This window comes from Gopherus flavomarginatus, chromosome 1 (assembly GCF_025201925.1).
Source record: "Gopherus flavomarginatus isolate rGopFla2 chromosome 1, rGopFla2.mat.asm, whole genome shotgun sequence".
In the NCBI taxonomy this organism is placed as follows: domain Eukaryota; kingdom Metazoa; phylum Chordata; order Testudines; family Testudinidae; genus Gopherus; species Gopherus flavomarginatus.
Window position 1 is genome coordinate 375478101 of NC_066617.1, and position 18539 is coordinate 375496639.

Below are 18539 nucleotides of genomic sequence, written 5' to 3' on the forward strand. Positions count from 1 at the left end.
GTTGGTGAGACCCCATCTGGAATACTGTGTGCAGTTCTGGTGTCCCATGTTCAAGAAGGATGAATTCAAACTGGAACAGGTTCAGAGACGGGCTACAAGGATGATCCGAGGAATGGAAAAACTGCCTTATGAAAGGAGACTCAAAGAGCTTGGCTTGTTTAGCCTGGCCAAAAGAAGGCTGAGGGGGGATATGCTCGCTCTATATAAATATATCAAGGGGGTTAACGTTAGGGAGGGAGAGGAATTATTTAAGTTTAGTACTAATGTAGGCACGAGGACGAATGGGTATAAACTGGATATTAGGAAGTTTAGACTTGAAATTAGACGAAGGTTTCTGACCATTAGGGGAGTGAAGTTCTGGAACAGCCTTCCGAGGGAAGTAGTAGGGGCAAAAGACTTTCCTGGCTTTAAGACAAAGCTTGATAAGTATATGGAGGGGATGTTATGATAGGATCGTTAATTTGGGCAATTGATCTTGAATTACCACCAGACAGGTCTGCTCAATGGTCTGCGGGGAGATGTTGCATGCGATGGGTACTGAGTTACTGCTGAGAATTCCTTCTTGGGTGCTAGCTGGTGACTCTTGCCCACATGCTCAGGGTTTAGCTGATCGCCATATTTGGGGTCGGGAAGGAATTTTCCTCCAGGGCGGATTGGCAGGTGCCCTGGAGGTTTTTCGCCTTCCCCTGCAGCGTGAGGCACGGGTCGCTTGCTGGTGGTTTCTCTGCAGCTTGAGGTCTTCAAACCATTTTTGAGGATTTCAATAACTCGGTCCTGGGATAGGGGTTGTTATAAAATTGGATGGGTGGGGTTCTGTGGCCTGCCTTGTGCAGGAGGTCAGACTAGGTGATCAGATTGGTCCCTTCTGACCTATGAGTCTATGAGTCTATGAGTTCTCTGTCCATATATGTGTGTCACATATGAAGTCATGATAACTGTGTTGTATGGTGGTCACTAAAACATACTGTAAGTTGGGGAATCATCCAGATATTAGCTCCCCAGAGGCAACAGCAAGGAAAGTAACCAGTGTTCAGGCGGGGTGTCAATAAGCCCATCAACGGCCATTGTCCAGCAAGGGAGTTATAATGCAAGGACTCACCTGCATGAGGTCACACCAGAATAATTGCTCAGCCTTGTTTGGATAGACTCAGCAGTGCCCTCACAGACATGCCTGGAATTGTGTTCTACAAGCAAATGGACTAAGAGTATAAAACAGGTAGAGTGGACATGTACTAGGCCCTTCTCCAGCCCCCACCTATGCTGCAAGCAACTAGGACATTGAGAAGAAACAAGATTCCAGCAGGGAGATTGGCGCAGTTTAAGGAACAAACCTGTGTACTAAGGACTGCAATATCCAGCAGGGGAGAAAAACTGTTTCATCTAATTGCTGCCCAGTCTAATAGGGTTGAGAGGTTAGACTGTGTGCTTATATTTTATTTTGTTGTAGTAACCACTCTGACTTGTTATGCTTTGACGTATAATCACTTAAGATCTATCTTTATAGTTAATAAATTTGTTTGTTTATTCTAACTGAAGCAGTCTGTTTGGTCTGAAGTGTGGCAGAGGCGCCCCTTGGGATAACAAGCCTGGTACATATCTGTCATAAATATACATGGGGTAGCTGTACTGAATTTCCTCACCTGTAAGGGGTTAATCAGTTCAATTAACCCAGCTGGTACCTGTCCAGAAGGACCATAGGGAAAGAAGATACTTTCAAGTCTGGGAGGAGGAAGGGTTGCGCTCTCTTTATTTGTTCCCTCTCTGGACAGAAAGAGGGTCCAGGCAGGAAAAACATCTCCTAGCGCACGTCCAGACTAACCCGCGGCATCAGCGGGTTAAAATCGATTGCTCAGGGATCGATATATCGCGTCTAGTCTGGACGCGATGTATTGATCCCCGAGCGCTCTTACATCGATTCCGGAACTCCATCAACCCGAACGGAGTTCCGGAATCGACATGGAGAGCCGCGGCCATCGATGCCGCGCCGTCCAGATGGGTGAGTACCTCGATTTTAGAAATTCGACTTCAGCTACGTTATTCCCATAGCTGAAGTTGCGTATCTAAAATCGATTTTAATACCTAGTCTGGACGTGGCCCTAGAAACATACCTGAAATGAGCATCTATGATTACAAAAAGTGTAAGAAAGGCAAGGAAATATATTAGATGATCTTTGTTTTAGCTAGTGAATTTTCCCTGTGCTAAGAGGTAATTTCATTCCTGTTTTGTAACTGGAAAACTGAGTCAGAGAGGAATCCTCTGTGCTATAAATCTTTTTATTTACCCTGTAAAGTTACCTTCCATCCTGATTTTTGCAGGTGTGATTCTTTTACTTTTTTAAAAAATAAAATTCTTCTTTTAAGAACCTGACTGATTTTCAGTGTCCTAAAAACCAAGGGATTTGGTCTGTGCTCACATTGTAACCAATTGGTTAGTATATTATTCTCAAGCCTCCTCAGGAAAGGGAATGAAGGGTCTTGGGGGAATATTTTGGGACTCCAAGTACCCCTTTTTCTTGATTTTTAGTCTAAATCACTTGGTGGTGGCAGTAATACTGTCCACGAACATGGAAAGGATCTGTTCCTTGGGGAAGTTTTAACCTAACCTGCTAAAAATAAGCTTGGGGGTCTTTCATGGGGGTCCCCACATCTGTACCCCAGAGTTTAGGGAGATGGGGGGGCAGACAATATCGATTTATTTGTTACATTGATGAACTAATATAAGCTTGCAGCATCCAGTGGGCATAACAGGACCCTGCAAGACAGAGATTCCTAGGGTTGTGTCTGGGACTGGAGATATTGGCTAATGTCATTCACTTGCAAGTAGCTGGGAGCAGCTTAAATGCCAGAGGCTGTGTGTGAACAGCCCAGGAGTAGGGATTATCACAGCAGAGCAGGGTAAAGCTGGCTCTCAGAGTCAAGGATTGGAGTGGCCTAGCAGATCACCGATGTAGATAACACCAGAGGGTAACATCACAGGACAGTGACCAATTACAGGTGCTTCAGAGGGAATGAATCAAATAGGCAATGAACAAGTTATTAGTGTCCTATCACTCACTCCCAGCTTCTGGCAAACAGAGACGAGGGACACCATGCCTGCCCATTGATTGACCTGTCCTCCATGAATTTATCTAGTTTTTATTGGAACTCTTATCATTTTGGCTTTCACAACATCCCTTGGCAAAGAATTCCACAGGTTGACTGTGAAGAAATACTTCCTTTTGTTTGTTTTAAATCTGCTTCCTAATAATTTCATTGAGTGACCCCTGGTTCTCGGGATATGTGAAGTAAATAACATTTCCCTATTCACACTGGTCATGATTTTATAGACCTCTCTCAAACCCCTTAATCATCTCTTTTACAAGCTGAAAAGTCCCAGTCTTTTTTATCCATCCCCATACGCAAGGTGTTCCACGCCTGAATCATTTATGTTGCCCAAGAAAGCAACAAAATAGCTTTCACAATGCTTTACTGGTTACACCGAATACAAAAGGCAGTTCCCTTAAAAACAATCTAAACTTTGGTTTCCACCCAGAAAGCCAAGTCAAGTATGATGACGATTATGAGATTCTTATTCATCATGAACAAGTTCTACCAATCCCAAAGGATTGGGAACATCATCTCCCAGGTCAATGAATGTTTCATATATTACCCAAATACACACTTACAGCCAATTCTTATTAACTAAACTAAGATTTATTAAAAAAATAAAAAAGAGAGAGTATTGCTTAAAAGATCATTATACATACGGTCATGAATAGAATTTTTATACCAGTTTTATAGTAGAGATGGTGGGCTTTGTAGTTACATAGAGTTCTTTCAGAATTAGTCTATATAGTCAAAATATTCAATATCAGTGTAGTTAAGGGTATAACTGGAGACCACAGTCTTGTGACTCAAGCTTCTCCTGATAAAACTTAAGCAGATCTGAAGGTTCAAAGAGCCCTTTACAGAGTTCCTGGGCAGTACAGCAGTCCTTGAGTGAACAATAGGCTTTTAAAGTAACCTTCTATTTCCTAAACATCACCAGTAATTAACTATCTGGATTAACATAAAGTAATCATCCATTAAGCAGTTCATAGACAGTTATCAGAAACTTTAAAGAGACATATAGACAATGATAATATTACACCTAAGTTTCATTAATTAATATTTCCTTTTGATCTCTGAATATACAGCAAACAGCACTAGACATGCACTGTTTGTTTACACTGTTAACCTCTAACAAGCCAGAGGTAAACATAGACTACTACAATCACTATCTTATTCCAGTTCTTTAATAATACGAGTCTACAGTTCAAAGTTCTAGCCTCTCTCATGTGGAATGGTGCTAATTGCCATTTACATACTTTTCTACAATGTTTCTATAAATTGAAATTAGGTCAATTACCCTGAAATTTACTCATCCCTTTCTGGCAAAGCCTGGGTCTGTTGCTTGAACAATCATGTGCCCCAAAAGAGAGAAATTGGAAACAGAGTGGGCCAAGGAGGAGCTCTGAGAAGGGTGCGCTGAAGCAATTGGAGAGTCTGGAGAAACCAGGACAAAACTAGTCTCAGGGCCTTGGCACGCAGGTCTCAACTCCCAGAGGGAGGTGCTAGAACAGCAGCTGAACCCCAAGAGTGGGCCTAGAAATTTGGAGCCAGAGCAGGGCCTGAAAGTTGCTACGACTCAAAAGCACATTGGTTCAGGGGCGGGGGGGAAGCTCAGTCACAGCCACCTGTTGGTTGTCCAGCCATGGGAGCTTGAGCAGGGCTGTGACAGCCAGTCTGGAGAAGCTACATGGTTGCTTGTCACCTGTGACTGGAAGAGAATTGAGGCTGGATGGGGAGATGTCCACAAGATGTTCTCTACACCCAAATGTGGCTCCTCTGCCCTCTGCTCCACTACTCTGAGTACTCTGGGTCCAGGACTGATCTCTCCGATCATAATTACTGATGAGATTTACTGATCTGTGATCCCTTCGCGACAGCCCACTATACCTTCAGAAGTGTTCAAGCTTCCGCTCAGTCGTCTTCTCCAGATCTGTCTCTCTACTATTTACCCAGATATGCTGGGCATTTACAGGGTGTTAGACCCAAAGGAGAGCTAGACATCATCCCTAGTTTTCTTGCTAATCAATTATATTTTTTAAATATACACAAATACACAGAACAGCCAATTCCTCTCTGACTCAGCACAGAGCCCAGAAGTTCTCCAGAGAAAACATCTCAACTAGAATACGCCTCAGGGAAAAGAGCTGCGAATCACTGATAGCAGGACTATGGAAACACCTGCTGCATGGCGAAAACAAAGGCAATCTCAGGATGCCTAATGAATGTTTTGGAGAATAACTTGCTCTGGACATGCGCTATGTTTTGATCACCCAGTCTCTATGAAGAATATAGCAGATAGAAAGGGGTTTCTGGGATAGGCTATGAGAATAGGGGAGGTTTCAATACGTGTACTGATTGAAAATCTGGGGCTGTTGAGTACAGAGAAGAGACAAAGAAGGTAAGTATGAAAGAGGAGAACAAACTAGAGAATGGAACTGATTCCATTCAAATGCACAAACAGAGAACAGTTCCTAACCAGTAATAACTATAGAGACTTAATGCGTCAAAATGCTCATTCTTCAAAGCTGAGGCAAATTATCAGCAAAACTGATTGGAAGGAAAAAGTAAGATTATTCGGAATAAAGATTGGAAGTTCTTGTGACAAAGTGAATTCAGCTATCAGGAGGAAAATAAACCAATAATGAACAACTGAGGGAAAGGAAAAATAGCCAAAAATACAAACTGGAAGTTATGAAAACTTGTAAGTGATGGTGTTAAAGATGTTAGGAAAAAATGCATGCTTGGAAGGACTATGAATCACAAAAGGTAGGTTATTGAGTCTATTAAGAACCAAAGAAATCCTTGAAAAATTGCAGGCCAACTCATAAAGGGAGAAAGCAAACTTGTTAATGTTGCAGAAAAGATAGATATCTTCAAGAGACAGATTTGTTCTGCGTTTGCAAAGAAGCAGTGTGAGGTACTCATATCACATGAAGTGATGAAATACTTTCCAGTCCATGAACAATCAAGGAGGGTGTTAAACAACGTCTACAGTCAAACCTCAGAGTTATGAAGACCAGAGCTACAAGCTAGCCGATCAATCACAGATCTCACTTGGAAACAGAAGTACAGAAACAGGCAGCAGGAGAGCTAACCCTCCCCCCACAAACCACAAATACAGGACAGTTCTGTGTTGAAGGTAAATTATTAAAAAAAATAAAGGCTAGGAAACAACGGAAAAGCTGATATAGGATTAGTTCAAACAATCCTCTAGAAATATAATTAATGTCAGTCAGTCAGGATTTGCAGAAAAAAAGTCTTGTCAAATAAATCCAATTTCATCCTTTAATAAGAGTAAACATTTCATTGGTCAAGGAAATCACATATAAGCAATGGACTTAAATTGCAGCAAGGGAGGTTTAGGTTGGACATTAGGAAAAACTTCCTAACTGTCAGGGTGGTTAGGCATGGGAATAAATTGCCTAGGGAGGTGGTGGAATTTCCATCATTGGAGATTTTAACAAGCAGGTGAGACAAATACCTGTCAGGGATATTATAGATGGTGGTTGGTCCTGCCATGAGTGGAGGGGACTGGACTTGATGACCTCTCGAGGTCCCTTCCAGTTTTTTGATTCTATGATAAGCAATAGACTTTGATTTCTCAGGTATTTGAGTTAGTAGAGGAAAACATCCTGATAAAAAACACTAACCAATTTCAGTAGAGCATATATAAAATTGACTAAAAAGTGGCTAATAGACAGATCTCAGAAAACACTGGTCAATGGGCCATTGTCAGCAAATCTAGCTGCATCTAGTGGTGTTCTGCATAGATCAGTTCTCAGTCCGATGCTTTTCAATATTTTTATCAAGGATCTGGAAGCAAATATAGAATCACTGAAGATAAAATTTGTGGATGACTCAAAAGTTGGCAGAGTGGTTACAATGAGGAGGTCAAGGCAGGCACACCGATTAATCTAGAGTGTTTTATGAGCTGGGCTCATGCAAACGCCATGCTTTAATACAGTGACATGCAAAGTGATCCTCTCAGAACAGGGAAAGCAGGTCCGTCCCACAAACTAAGGCACTGTATTATGAAGGCAGGGACCCTGAAAAGGATTTAGGGCTCACTGTGGACAACCAACCCATCATGAGCTCCCAGTGTGATGCTGCGGCCAGAAGGGCTGATTCAATCCTCGGCTGCATAAACAGGGGAGTGGTGAGTTGGAGCAAGGGAAGGATTTTACCTCTGCATATGGCAGTGGTGAAACTGACTGTGTCCAGTCCTGGGGTCCACATTTCAAAAAGAATGTTGAAAAAATGGAGAGAGTGCAGAAAAGAGCCAGAGAAGTGTTTGAGGGCGGGAGAAAATGTTGAACAATGAGAAACATAAAGATCTTCATCTATTTATGTTATCAGAAAGACCATCAGAGATAATTTCACTGGGAGAAAAACATGGGTACTAATGTACTCTGTGATCTAGTGGAGAAAGGCAAAGGAAGGCTCAGTGGTTGGAAGCTGAAGCCAGACAAATTCCACCTAGAAATAAGGGGCAAATGTTTAAAACTGTCAGTGAATAACCTTTGTAGCACACTGTGAAGGGAAGTGGTGGATTCCCCAACACTCCATACGTGCAGATCCAGACTGGGTGCTTTTCTGGAAGATCTGCTTGAGGACCTGTCCACATTGAAAATGCTAGAAAGGCACTACTCACACCGACAGCAGGGGTTCTCCCATCAGCATAGATGATCCACCTGAAGGAGGTACAAGAAGGTGGGGCAGTACAGAGGTAGAAGGGCAGCAGAACTGACTCTTTAATAGCAGCATTGTGGCTGCAGGAAAGCGGCAGACTCCAGCTAGAAGAGGAGGACGCCCAAGAGGGCTCTGGCCAAATCCCAAAGTTTGCTTCAGGGCAACGTGGAGAAATTAACGCACATTGGAAAACATCATCCCAAATATACATATAAAATGATGGGGTCTAAATTAGCTGTTACCACTCAAGAAAGAGACCTTGGAGTCATTGTGGATAGTTCTCCGAAACTCGCCACTCAATGTGCAGCGGCAGTCAAAAAAGCCAAGAGAATGTTGGAAATCATTAAGAAAGGGATAGATAATAAGATGAAAAATATCAGAAAATCAGGACAATTGTGGAGAAAGTGTATATAGAAATGTTATTTGCGCTTTCTCATGACACTAGAACAAGAGGTCACTAAATGAAATGAATAGGCAGCAGGTTTAAAACAAAAAAAAGAGAGTATTTCTACACACAACGCATAGTGAAGCTAGGGAACTCTTTGCCAGAAGATGTTGTGAAGGCCAAGACAATAACAGAGTTAATAAAAGAACTAGAGAAATTCATGGAGGACAGGTCCATCAATGGCTATTAGCCAGGATGGGCAAGGATGATGTCCCTAGCCTCTGTTTGCCAGAAGCTAGGAATGGTTGACGTGGTGTGGATTCCTTCTGGAGCACTTGGCATTGGTCACTCTCGGAAGACAGGATACTGGGCTGGATGGACCTATGGTCTGGCCCAGTATCGCCGTTCTTATAATCTTATGTTCACTGAGGCAGGGAATGGCGTGCAGGTACTGTATAGTGTGTATTCGGAATCTTTTGTGCTGTATAAAGTAAAGGAAATGTTTTAGAAAACCCCTTTTGAAGCCCTGGGTCTGTTTGCTTTAACGATCTTGTGCCCTGAAAGAGAGAAACAGGAAACAGAGTGCACCCAAGGGGGAGCTCTGGCAAGGATGTGCTGAACCAATTGGAGTGTCTGGGGGAGCTGAACAACATTAGGGTGAAGGAAACAGCTTGAGGACCTCTGCACATAGCTTTGGGATCACTCAGCCCCACTCCCTTTCCACTCACAGGATTCTAGCATTGATGTGGCTGCTCCAGGTTTGCTGTCACAGCCCTGCTCACGCTCCCGTGGCTCGACGCCCACCAGAAGCTTGTGTCCCACACACTGGATCCATGTCAAAGCAGCGTTCAGGCCCTGCCTCTGGCTCTGGGTTTCTAGGTCCACCGTCAGGGTGCAGCTTCCATTCTAGCACGCTGGGAGTGGGGAGCGCAAGGCCCTCAGGATAGTCTCATTTACTCTGTACCTTGGCAGGCTTTTCTCCTGTGGTACAGAATAGTTTGCAGTCTATTTCAGGACATGGAAGTATGTCTTATAAGAAAATACAAAATTAGATTTCAGAGAGCTCTAGTTCTACAGCTCTCTTGCTGTGACACTCTGTACCGCATAGCAACACCCTAGCACCCCCATATTCACCACTGCTATATAGTTGCAACAAAACTTGTACAAAATATGTCATGTGAGGTATCTATGGAAAAGCTGTGGTTTGCTGAATGTGATTATCCTATTTGTGTGTCTGTATCATTTTTACCTCTGAAGTAACAAATATTGACTATCTACCTGTATTTCAATTGCATTTCCTCCTGTGGTAACTCCCACAAAGTAGTTTACATCCAGCCTAGCCAGCACATTGCAAATGGATATTCAACTACACGGCTCATCAATTAACACAATGGGACATGGATGCAAGGGCATGTGAGCGGCTCATGTGGCACTGGACTCCATCTTGTGCTGTAATTTTCCACTAACTGTGCTGGTATCTCTGTTTTGGATAATAGAGTTCCCTCCATATGGCAGTTCCCACCACTTGGTCTCATTCCTCCCACAACTCAATACTTTAAAACACAGCTAAAAGGAAAAGATTTCACTGGAGAGGTGGTCACAGGTTGGAAAGGAGAAATGCAGAAACCTCTCTAAAAGTCCACAAATGTGAACAGCTGTGTCCTGCATACAACGAGACAGGTGATATTGCTGAATAGGTTTCAGAGTGGTAGCTGTGGTAGTCTGCATCAGCAGAAACAATGAGGAGTCCTTGTGGCACCTTAGACACTAACACATTTATTTGAGCATAAGTTTTTGTGGGCTAGAACCCACTCAGTCAGATGCATGAAGTAAAAAATACAGAAGCAGGTATAAATTCATCAAAGAATGGGGGTTGCTTTACCAAGCGCGAGGTCAATCTAACAAGATAGTGACTACTTCTCTATCTTTGAGAGGCTGTGCCTGATTCATAAGATTCCTGATAACTAGCAGATGCCCACTCTAATTTCAAAGGTAACTGGTAAAGCTCTGGATATAGTCAATAAAATGCCAATTGAGAATCTTTTGGATTATTCTAAATTCAAATAAATGGTTTTGAAACAATTTCAGATTACCCCTGAAATACACAGAGTGAAATTTACAAATCCTAAGAGTGCTGCTGATACAAGTAATGTGGAATATGTAAACAAAATGAAAGATTTGATGGGAAAGTGGGCAAGGGACAAAGATGTTAGAAGCGTTAAAGGAATGTTTGATGTTGTTGCTCAGGAGTATTTCTTAAATATATGTAAAGATGATGTAAAACTGTGTCTCTGGGACAAAAGGGTGAACACTGGATGAAATGTCTTCTCTAGCTGACAATTTTGGGCAGACACAAATGTCTATTGTGAATAAAGCTCAGACAGAGGGGTTAAAACTTAATGGGAAGCATTTTTCTTTTTAACCCATTCCTCTATACTCCACAGAGGCCTAGCGAACATGCAAAGTCCCCTTACATCCTTACCTCACCCCGGCATTCCAAGACACCAAAGATAACCTTAGACTGAGATCCCCACTGAACAGGACACTGAGGGGGAAGGAAAAACAGTAACTAAACACGTGCCAAGGTTCATAGAGGAATTGAACGACCCAATGGATGGTGACAGTGTTAAATCTGATGATGCAAAGTTTGATACCTTTGATATATAAACCTTATAGCAAAGAATTTAGTATTGATTGTAAATCCTATGATTTTGGGAAAGCTAGTAGCCATGCTATGAGTATGGGGACAGTGCTTCTCAGCTAACATCTGTGAGGAGGTTCAAAGCTTTTCTCATTAGGAAACCTATAATAAACCTGGTCTGCTGTATGAAAGGGGAAACTGAGTCACGCCACCTCATGGAGTTGTTGAATATCTGTGTTGAGATGTCACCAGTTGTTAAAGCACAATGGTAAGCAATGCTGCAGAGACATAAATAAGAGTTTTTCTAGTGACCCAGAGAAGGCACTTGCTGACTTTTGACTTTAGGCACTAGACTGATCTACAAAGTGTTGAAAGGTACAGAGAGCTTTGCAAGAACACCTGTGGGTAACGCCACAATGTTTGCAACACTTGGGAGTTGCATGGGCAAAAGCTAGTTAAGGCCTTGGGCACACTGCCGCTGCTGCATTAGTCATTGACAAGTATTTCTGCAGTAAACTAAGGAGTGAGGTCTGATATGTGCCCCAAGCAACGCCCTCGTGTCCCCATATTTACTATGGTGATATGATTTGATGTGTTTTATATAAAGTTTGTCAGGTAACATATCAATGGAAAAGTTATGATTTGTTGAACATGATCACCCTCGTTATATGTACGTATTATTTTTGTCCCTAAAGTTATGAATATTGACAATGTACCAGTAGAATCATAGAATATCAGGGTTGGAAGGGACCTCAGGAGATCATATAGTCTAAACTCCTGCTCAAGGCAGGACCAATCCCCAAACAGAATCTTACCCCAGTTCCATAAATGGCTAACTCAAGGATTGAGCTCACAACCCTGGGTTTAGCAGGCCAATGCTCAAACCACTGAGCCATCCCTCCCCTGATTTCAAATGTGTTTGCTCCTCAGTAACAGCCACAATGTAGTTTACAGCTGATCTAGCCAGCATATTATGAATGAACCATTCTTGGAAATGGTGCATTAAGAAACCATTTTTAGGCTTTAGAAGAAGATTATCCCCACCTGATGGACTTTCCTGTGAATATTCTAGCCAGGATATGGATAATGGCCCCTGCTATGACTCATCAAAGCAGGCAAGGGCACTTGACCAGCTCATGTGACACTGGACTGCATCTTGTGGCTGAACTTTTCCACTAACTGTGCTGGGGCTTTTGCTTGGAAAAATGAAGCTCCCTCTACATGGCAGAAGCTATAATAGCGGAAAGTGACATCGTCACTTGGCCTCACTCTCCCCACAACTCAACACCCAGAACCACCTTAGGAATAAGGACTGAACGAGTGATGTTGGCCCAAGCTGAAGGAATTTCTAGCCTGGGTATGAAAGATGAGTGAACTGTTTGTCTCCTCAGGGTGAGACACTTCTTGATTGATATCCTGTCTAGGGTATAGAACTTACATTGTAATTTTTTTAAATTTCTTAAGTAAACAACTTTGATCTGTTCTCTATGATTTATAATGACTTACAATAATTTTTTTCTGTACTTAGTACATCTGCTTTCTATTTATTTATCGAAAACAGTATCTTTGACATATAAAGGGAAATCTGCTCAGGAACAGGGGCTGGTGCATTGTCCTCTACCCATTGAGGGAAAGGGACAGGGCAATAAACGTACACTGGTCAGTCTTCTGACAAGGGCAAGACAGCACAGCTCTGAGATCCTAGGCTGGGGAGTTGGGGGAACTGGCTGGAGCCTCTCTATTGCTGGTTCAGGGATGGCTTTTGAAAGCTTTCACGTAACTGCAGCTGGGTGTGTCTCTGTCTGCATATGGATATGTAAGTGCAAGACCTGGAGGGGCTTGCAGCTTTTCACAGCCTCACCGTGTGAGAGGGGCCCAGGCTGGTATATGAGAGGGCTCACGGGAGCCCCTCTTTCAGGTTGCACCCTGTAGAAGTCCCTCACTCCTACCCAGTGAAGAGGCCCTACAACAGTATGACTCCATTTCCCACTTATCATGCGCTCAGTTACTGATGGAGAGACCGTTTTTTATGTCAGGGAACTCAGAACTCCTGGGTTCTGTCTGTCATTCTCTATTTGATTTTGGCCAAGTAATGTCTCCCTGTACCTCAGGTTGCCTATGGATAAATGGGGATATGTTCATAGTGACTTTCCTTTGCTAGGATTTTGGAAGATCCATCAGTGAAAGGTTCTACAAGGTATGATAATAGCTACTGATGAGAATTATTGATCTCTGATCCATTAGCAAAAATCCCTTGTGCCTCCAGAAAGTTTTCTTGTCCCCCCTCAGTCATCTTTCTCTAGATCTATCTGTCTGCTATCTGTCCATCCATCCTGGGCATTTACACAGCACTCGATCCTAAAAGACAAAGGCAAAATCCCTAGGTTTCTAAGTAATCAACTATAATTTTTAAATATACACAAATACACAGAGCAGCCAATTCCTCTCTGACTCAGTGCAGAGCCCAAGAGTTCTCATCTCCCTTTGGGAAGGTCCCTTAATTACTGTTTACTCCTAAATCTGGACAAAAAACACAGAAGCTCAGACATGGAAAGAAAGACATTGGCTAGAGTGTCTCTGGTCTCCAGGCTGTTTGCATCCAGATGCTGCTTCTCCCCTAGAGGCTGAGCGAATCCCACTGGGATTGCACAGAGCTATATAATAAACATTGCACATCCTGTGTCAGCTCTCGGCATGGGATGCTGCTGCAGATATTGAGCTGAGAGAGGTGTGGGACACGGCTACCTGAGGGGGATTCCTAGCGAAGAGGCTTCCATCTCAGAAATCACAGGTACCATCTCTTGCTGTTCAACAATACAAGTGTAACATATGCATGATTTAGTAGAGAATAGATTTGTTTTTATTTCTGCTCCACACAGCCACCAAACATCCCACGGTCCTTGCCACAGGTGCTGAATTTCCTCTAGTATCCTGGGCCAAAATGTCCCTCTTTGCTGTGCCCCTTGGTGATGAGCTGCAGCCCTGAGGTGGCTGCATTTGAGTGGCACAATGGACCCTTCTGGATGAAAGTTGTTAGTAGACGTCAAGGACAAGACCAGATTCAGAGGCTGTGGGCTGCAGTTTGCTCAGGCCCCCATGAAGAGCTATGGAAGCCCCTCTGTCATGTTTAAGTTAAGAAAAGACCTCAAGCAGTCATCCAGAAAAAACATCCAGTCTGGAGTAAGAACTGAGTAAAACCTCAGGAGCCAGCTGCGTGTTAATGTTTAGCAAATTTATAGGCAACTGAAAATGAAGTCTTGTAGTTGAAGGTGTAAGACAGACTTAACGATTGTTGGTGACACCATCAATACTAACTATGGCCAATCCATTTGTGACTCCCATTCAGCTAAGCTCTTTGCTCCTATAATATCTGTGGCAAGGAGTTCCACGGGCCAAATATGGATTATGTAAGCACTCTTTTTTAATCAATTTTCTATGTTCATTTTTTCAGTGTAAATGAATGTTCTCTTGTCAGTGTGTTATGAGACAGAATAAATTTAAATACCTGAACTGCTTTCTATATAGATAGATTTGTAGGGTTCATTAGATCATCCAGTGTGACCCCCTGTATAACAGAGGACATTAACTTTCACCCAGTTACCCCAGTACTGAGCTCCATAACTTGTCTTTGAGTAAGAACTAGTCTGCACTAGGATTTCATATCATGGAATCAAAGAGCGATAGAGTTAGAAGGGGGCTGCAATGATCAGCCAGTCTAACCCCTGCCAAGTTGCAGGATTTGTTGTGTTGAAACCATCAAAGAAAGATGACTATCCAGTCTTATGTTGAAAACCTCCAGTGAAGGACTTTTCACAACCTGCCAGGGCATCTGTTCTTACATTTGGGAAGTTTATCTGAGATTAAACCTAAATCTGCTGTGCTGTAGTTTAAAACCATTGCCTCTTCCCTGCCCTATGTGCAACACTCCTCCATAGTTTTAATGGCAGCCTTTCAAGTATCTCAAGACTGCTCTCATGTCCCCCCTTAATCCTTCATTTTCCAAACTAAACATACCCTTTTCCTTCAGTCTTTGCTCATATGACTTGCATTCCATCCTGTGGATCGTCTTTGTCACTCTCATCAGGATCCTTTTCAGTTTCTGTATGTTCTTCCTATATATTGGAGACCCAAACTGGACAGAATACTCCAGCTGAGGTCTAACCAGGGCCAAGAAAATTGCTACTATCTCCTCCCGTGACTTGCATGCTCTGCCTCTGCTAAAGCAAATTAAAATTGTGTTTTCTCTTTTTTGCTATAGCAAAAATAAAAAAAATCACACCCTTGAGAGATGTAGCTATATCAGTCTAACCCTGGTATATAAATTATCATGTCTACTGAAGAATTTAAATTGACCTAGCTACCACCTCTCAGAGAGGTAGATTATGTGTGCTGACAGGAGAACCCCCACCAAAGTAGCCACGGGGCTGCTGGCGGTTGAAATGGGGTCACCGGTGACGACAACATCCAACTTCTTATAAAAATGGCAGGTCTGTGGCACAGCACCAAAGATACTGTTTGCCTCCCTTGCCTTGTGGTACATTTGCCTCAGTTCCTTCACCTTTGCTGTGTACAGCAGTGTGTCCGGATCAGAGCACTTTTCCCACACACTACGTGAAATCTGCCCTTAGGGACTGACATTTGTCATAAACAGATGGTTAAGGGTTAATGTCTCTTTTACCTGTAAAGTGTTAAGAAGCTCAGTAAACCTGGCTGATACCTGACCAGAGGACCAATAGGGGGACAAGATACTTTCAAATTTTGGTGGAGGGAAGTCTTTTTTTGTGCTTTTTGTGTTGTTCGTTGTTCGCTCGTGGGGCTAAGAGGGACCAGAGGTACACCCAGACTTTCCCAATCTTTCTGAATCAGTCTTTCAGGTTTCAAAATAGTAAGTAATAGCCAGGCAAGGTGGATTAGTCTTATGTTTGTTTTCTTAACTTGTAAATGGTGTTTTTGCTGGAAGGATTTTTACCTCTGTTTGCTGTAACTTTGAATCTCAGGCTGGTGGGGAGGGGGAGAGTCCCTCTAGTCTATATGAATCTGAGTACCCTGTAAGCATTTTCCATCCTGATTTTACAGAGATAACTTTTACTTTTTCTCTTTCTTTAATTAAAAGATTTCTTTTTATGAACCTGATTGATTTTTCCTTGTTTAAAAATCCAAGGAGTTTGGATCGGTGAGAAGCCCCTCAAGGCAACCCAGGGAGGGGAAAGTCTGGGGGGAAAAGGAGGGGGATGGTTAATTCCTCTTGGTATTAAGTACCAAGGAGTTTGGATCAGTGTGAAACCTCTCAAGGCAACCCAGGGAGGGGAGAGTCTGGGGGGAAAAGGAGGGGGATGGTTAATTTCTCCTTCTTTTAAGACCCAAGGGGTTTGGGTCTTGGGCTCCCCAGGGAAGGTTTTGGGGGAACAGAAAGTGTGCCAGACACTGACTTCTGGCTGGTGGCAGTGTACCAAATTTAAGCTAGTAATTAAGCTTAGAAGTGTTTATGCAGGTTCCCACTTTTTGTACTCTAAAGTTCAACGTGGGGGAAAAACCTTGACAGCATTCCTATAGCTGGAGCACAGCTGGGACTGCACAGCCTCCTCCCCAAATACCGAGGAGCTCCAGAAACTCCACAGTGTCCGCAGCATTTAGCCACCATGACAACCTGGGAAGGTGTGACGTGAGCACTCCACACCGAGCAAACAGAAAGGGGAATTTCAAAATTCGAGAGCCTTTAAAGGGGGAGGGGCAGAAAGTGTTTACCTTGTTGCAGGAGAGAGGAGTTTAAACTCTTCCCCAGAGCAGTCAGGATGGGCAATGTGGGACGCCTTCCAGAGGCCAATTACAGTGATCAAAACAAGCGCCAGTGTCTACACTGGCACTTTGCCAGAAAAAGTTTATGGAAAAGTCTTGTCGAGATGGTTATATGATGTCACTGACGCTGAGGAGTCTGTCGTTGAAAGTGGCTTTGCAGTGTGTACGCTGCCCCTGTGTCTTTGGCAAAAGGGGATTATTGACAATCAATAAATACATAAATAAAACGTGTCAGTGTAGGAAAAGCCTAAGGGACAATGGTGGATAATCAGTATTCACACTCGTGATTTCTACTGCAGCCTAGTAAGGTTCCCACCCCATGAGGTGCAGGATTTATTGAGCAGGGAGCACCATCAAATATGGAATTGGAATTAGTAGGGTCAGTTCTTCATAATTCATTTCTCTGAATAATGAAACTGTCATTTATCAGAGTGAAAATCTACTCCCTCCATGAAACCAGCCTCCAGTAGAGGATATAGTGTCTCAGATTCACATTGTCTCTCCATCCAGGTATTTATACTGCGACCATCACCCTAGACCCTCGGCACACACAGTAAGTCAGGGGACCGTACGGTACATACAGGTGACACTGTTCTGCCTCAGAGTCGGACACCTTCTCTTCTACTCCATGTCAAGTTCCAACACAACCTACTTCACCAAACCCTCCACCTTCATCCTGCTGGGCATTCCTGGCCTGGAGACATCCTATGTCTGGATCTCCATCCCCTTCTGCACTATGTACATAATAGCCATCTTGGGGAACTTCACCATCCTGTTCATTGTGAAGATGGAGCAGAGCCTCCATAAACCCATGTACTATTTCCTCTGCATGCTGGCCATCACCGACCTGGTTTTTTATACATCCATCCTGCCCAAAATACTGGCAATCTTCTGTTTCAGTTACAAGGAGATCAGTTTCAGTGCCTGCCTAACTCAGATGTACTTCTTTCACTGCTCCTATGTGATGGAGTCTGGGATCCTCCTGGCCATGGCTTTGGATCGCTACGTGGCCATCTGTAATCCCCTGAGACATTCCATGACCCTGACGAATCCCCGGGTGGCCAAGATTGGCCTGGCCGTTGTGCTGCGTGGTTGCATTGTTGTATTTCCCTATCCCTTACTGGCAAGACAATGGCCTTACTGTAGAACCATCATCATCCCCCAGCCATACTGCGCACACATAGCTGTGGTGAACCTGGCGTGCGCCGACACCCGTGTTAGTAGTTACTACGGCCTCTTTGTGCAATTCGGTGTGATTAGTATGGATGGGATTTTTATCATTGTGTCCTATATCCTGATCCTCAGGGCCATCTTCAGCCTCCCCACAAAGGACGCCCGGATCAAGACTTTTGAAACCTGCGGCTCCCACCTCTTTATCATTTTAGCCTTTTACATCCCAGGTCTCATCATCGCCCTCATGAACAGATTTGCCCAAAATGTGCCCCTGCATTTCCATGTTCTTATTGTTAATGTGTACTTCTTGCTGCCCCCCATGCTGCACCCCATCATCTATGGGGTGAGGACCAAACAGATCCGGGGCAGGCTTCTCTGGCTCTTTATTCATAAAGGGGCCTAACGTTTTCTCCTGGTGCTCTGGCTTTCAGACCGAAGTCTGTGCAGAGCTGGCTGGTGACATGGTGCTGGATACCACCTTTCTAATTACTTTTAACTGGATATCTGAGGCCCCATGCCCAGTGCTGTCAATTCCCCAAGGCCCTGCCCCCTGATCCACCTCTTTCCACAAGGCCCCTTTCCCCATCCCACCTATTCTCCCAAGGCCCCGCTCCATTCTCAACATCTTCCCCCAAAATCCGACCTCTTACTTGCTCCCCTCCTCTCCAAACCCTTCCACTTGCTGGATCATCTCTGCGTTCCTCCCCCCACTCCCTCTGCTTTGGGGCTGGGACAGGATCTGCTGCAGCCTGGCAAGGAACGAGC

General features: G+C 43.6%; 1 protein-coding gene across 1 annotated transcript; it reads left to right on the forward strand.

Annotated features, from left to right (window-relative positions):
* Window positions 1-17229: 17229 nt before the first annotated feature.
* Window positions 17230-18177, forward strand: LOC127053516 (olfactory receptor 52M1-like). Its single transcript, XM_050958402.1, has one exon. It carries the CDS (start codon window positions 17230-17232, stop codon window positions 18175-18177), a length of 948 nt encoding a protein of 315 aa, XP_050814359.1.
* The last annotated feature ends 362 nt before the right edge of the window (window positions 18178-18539 follow it).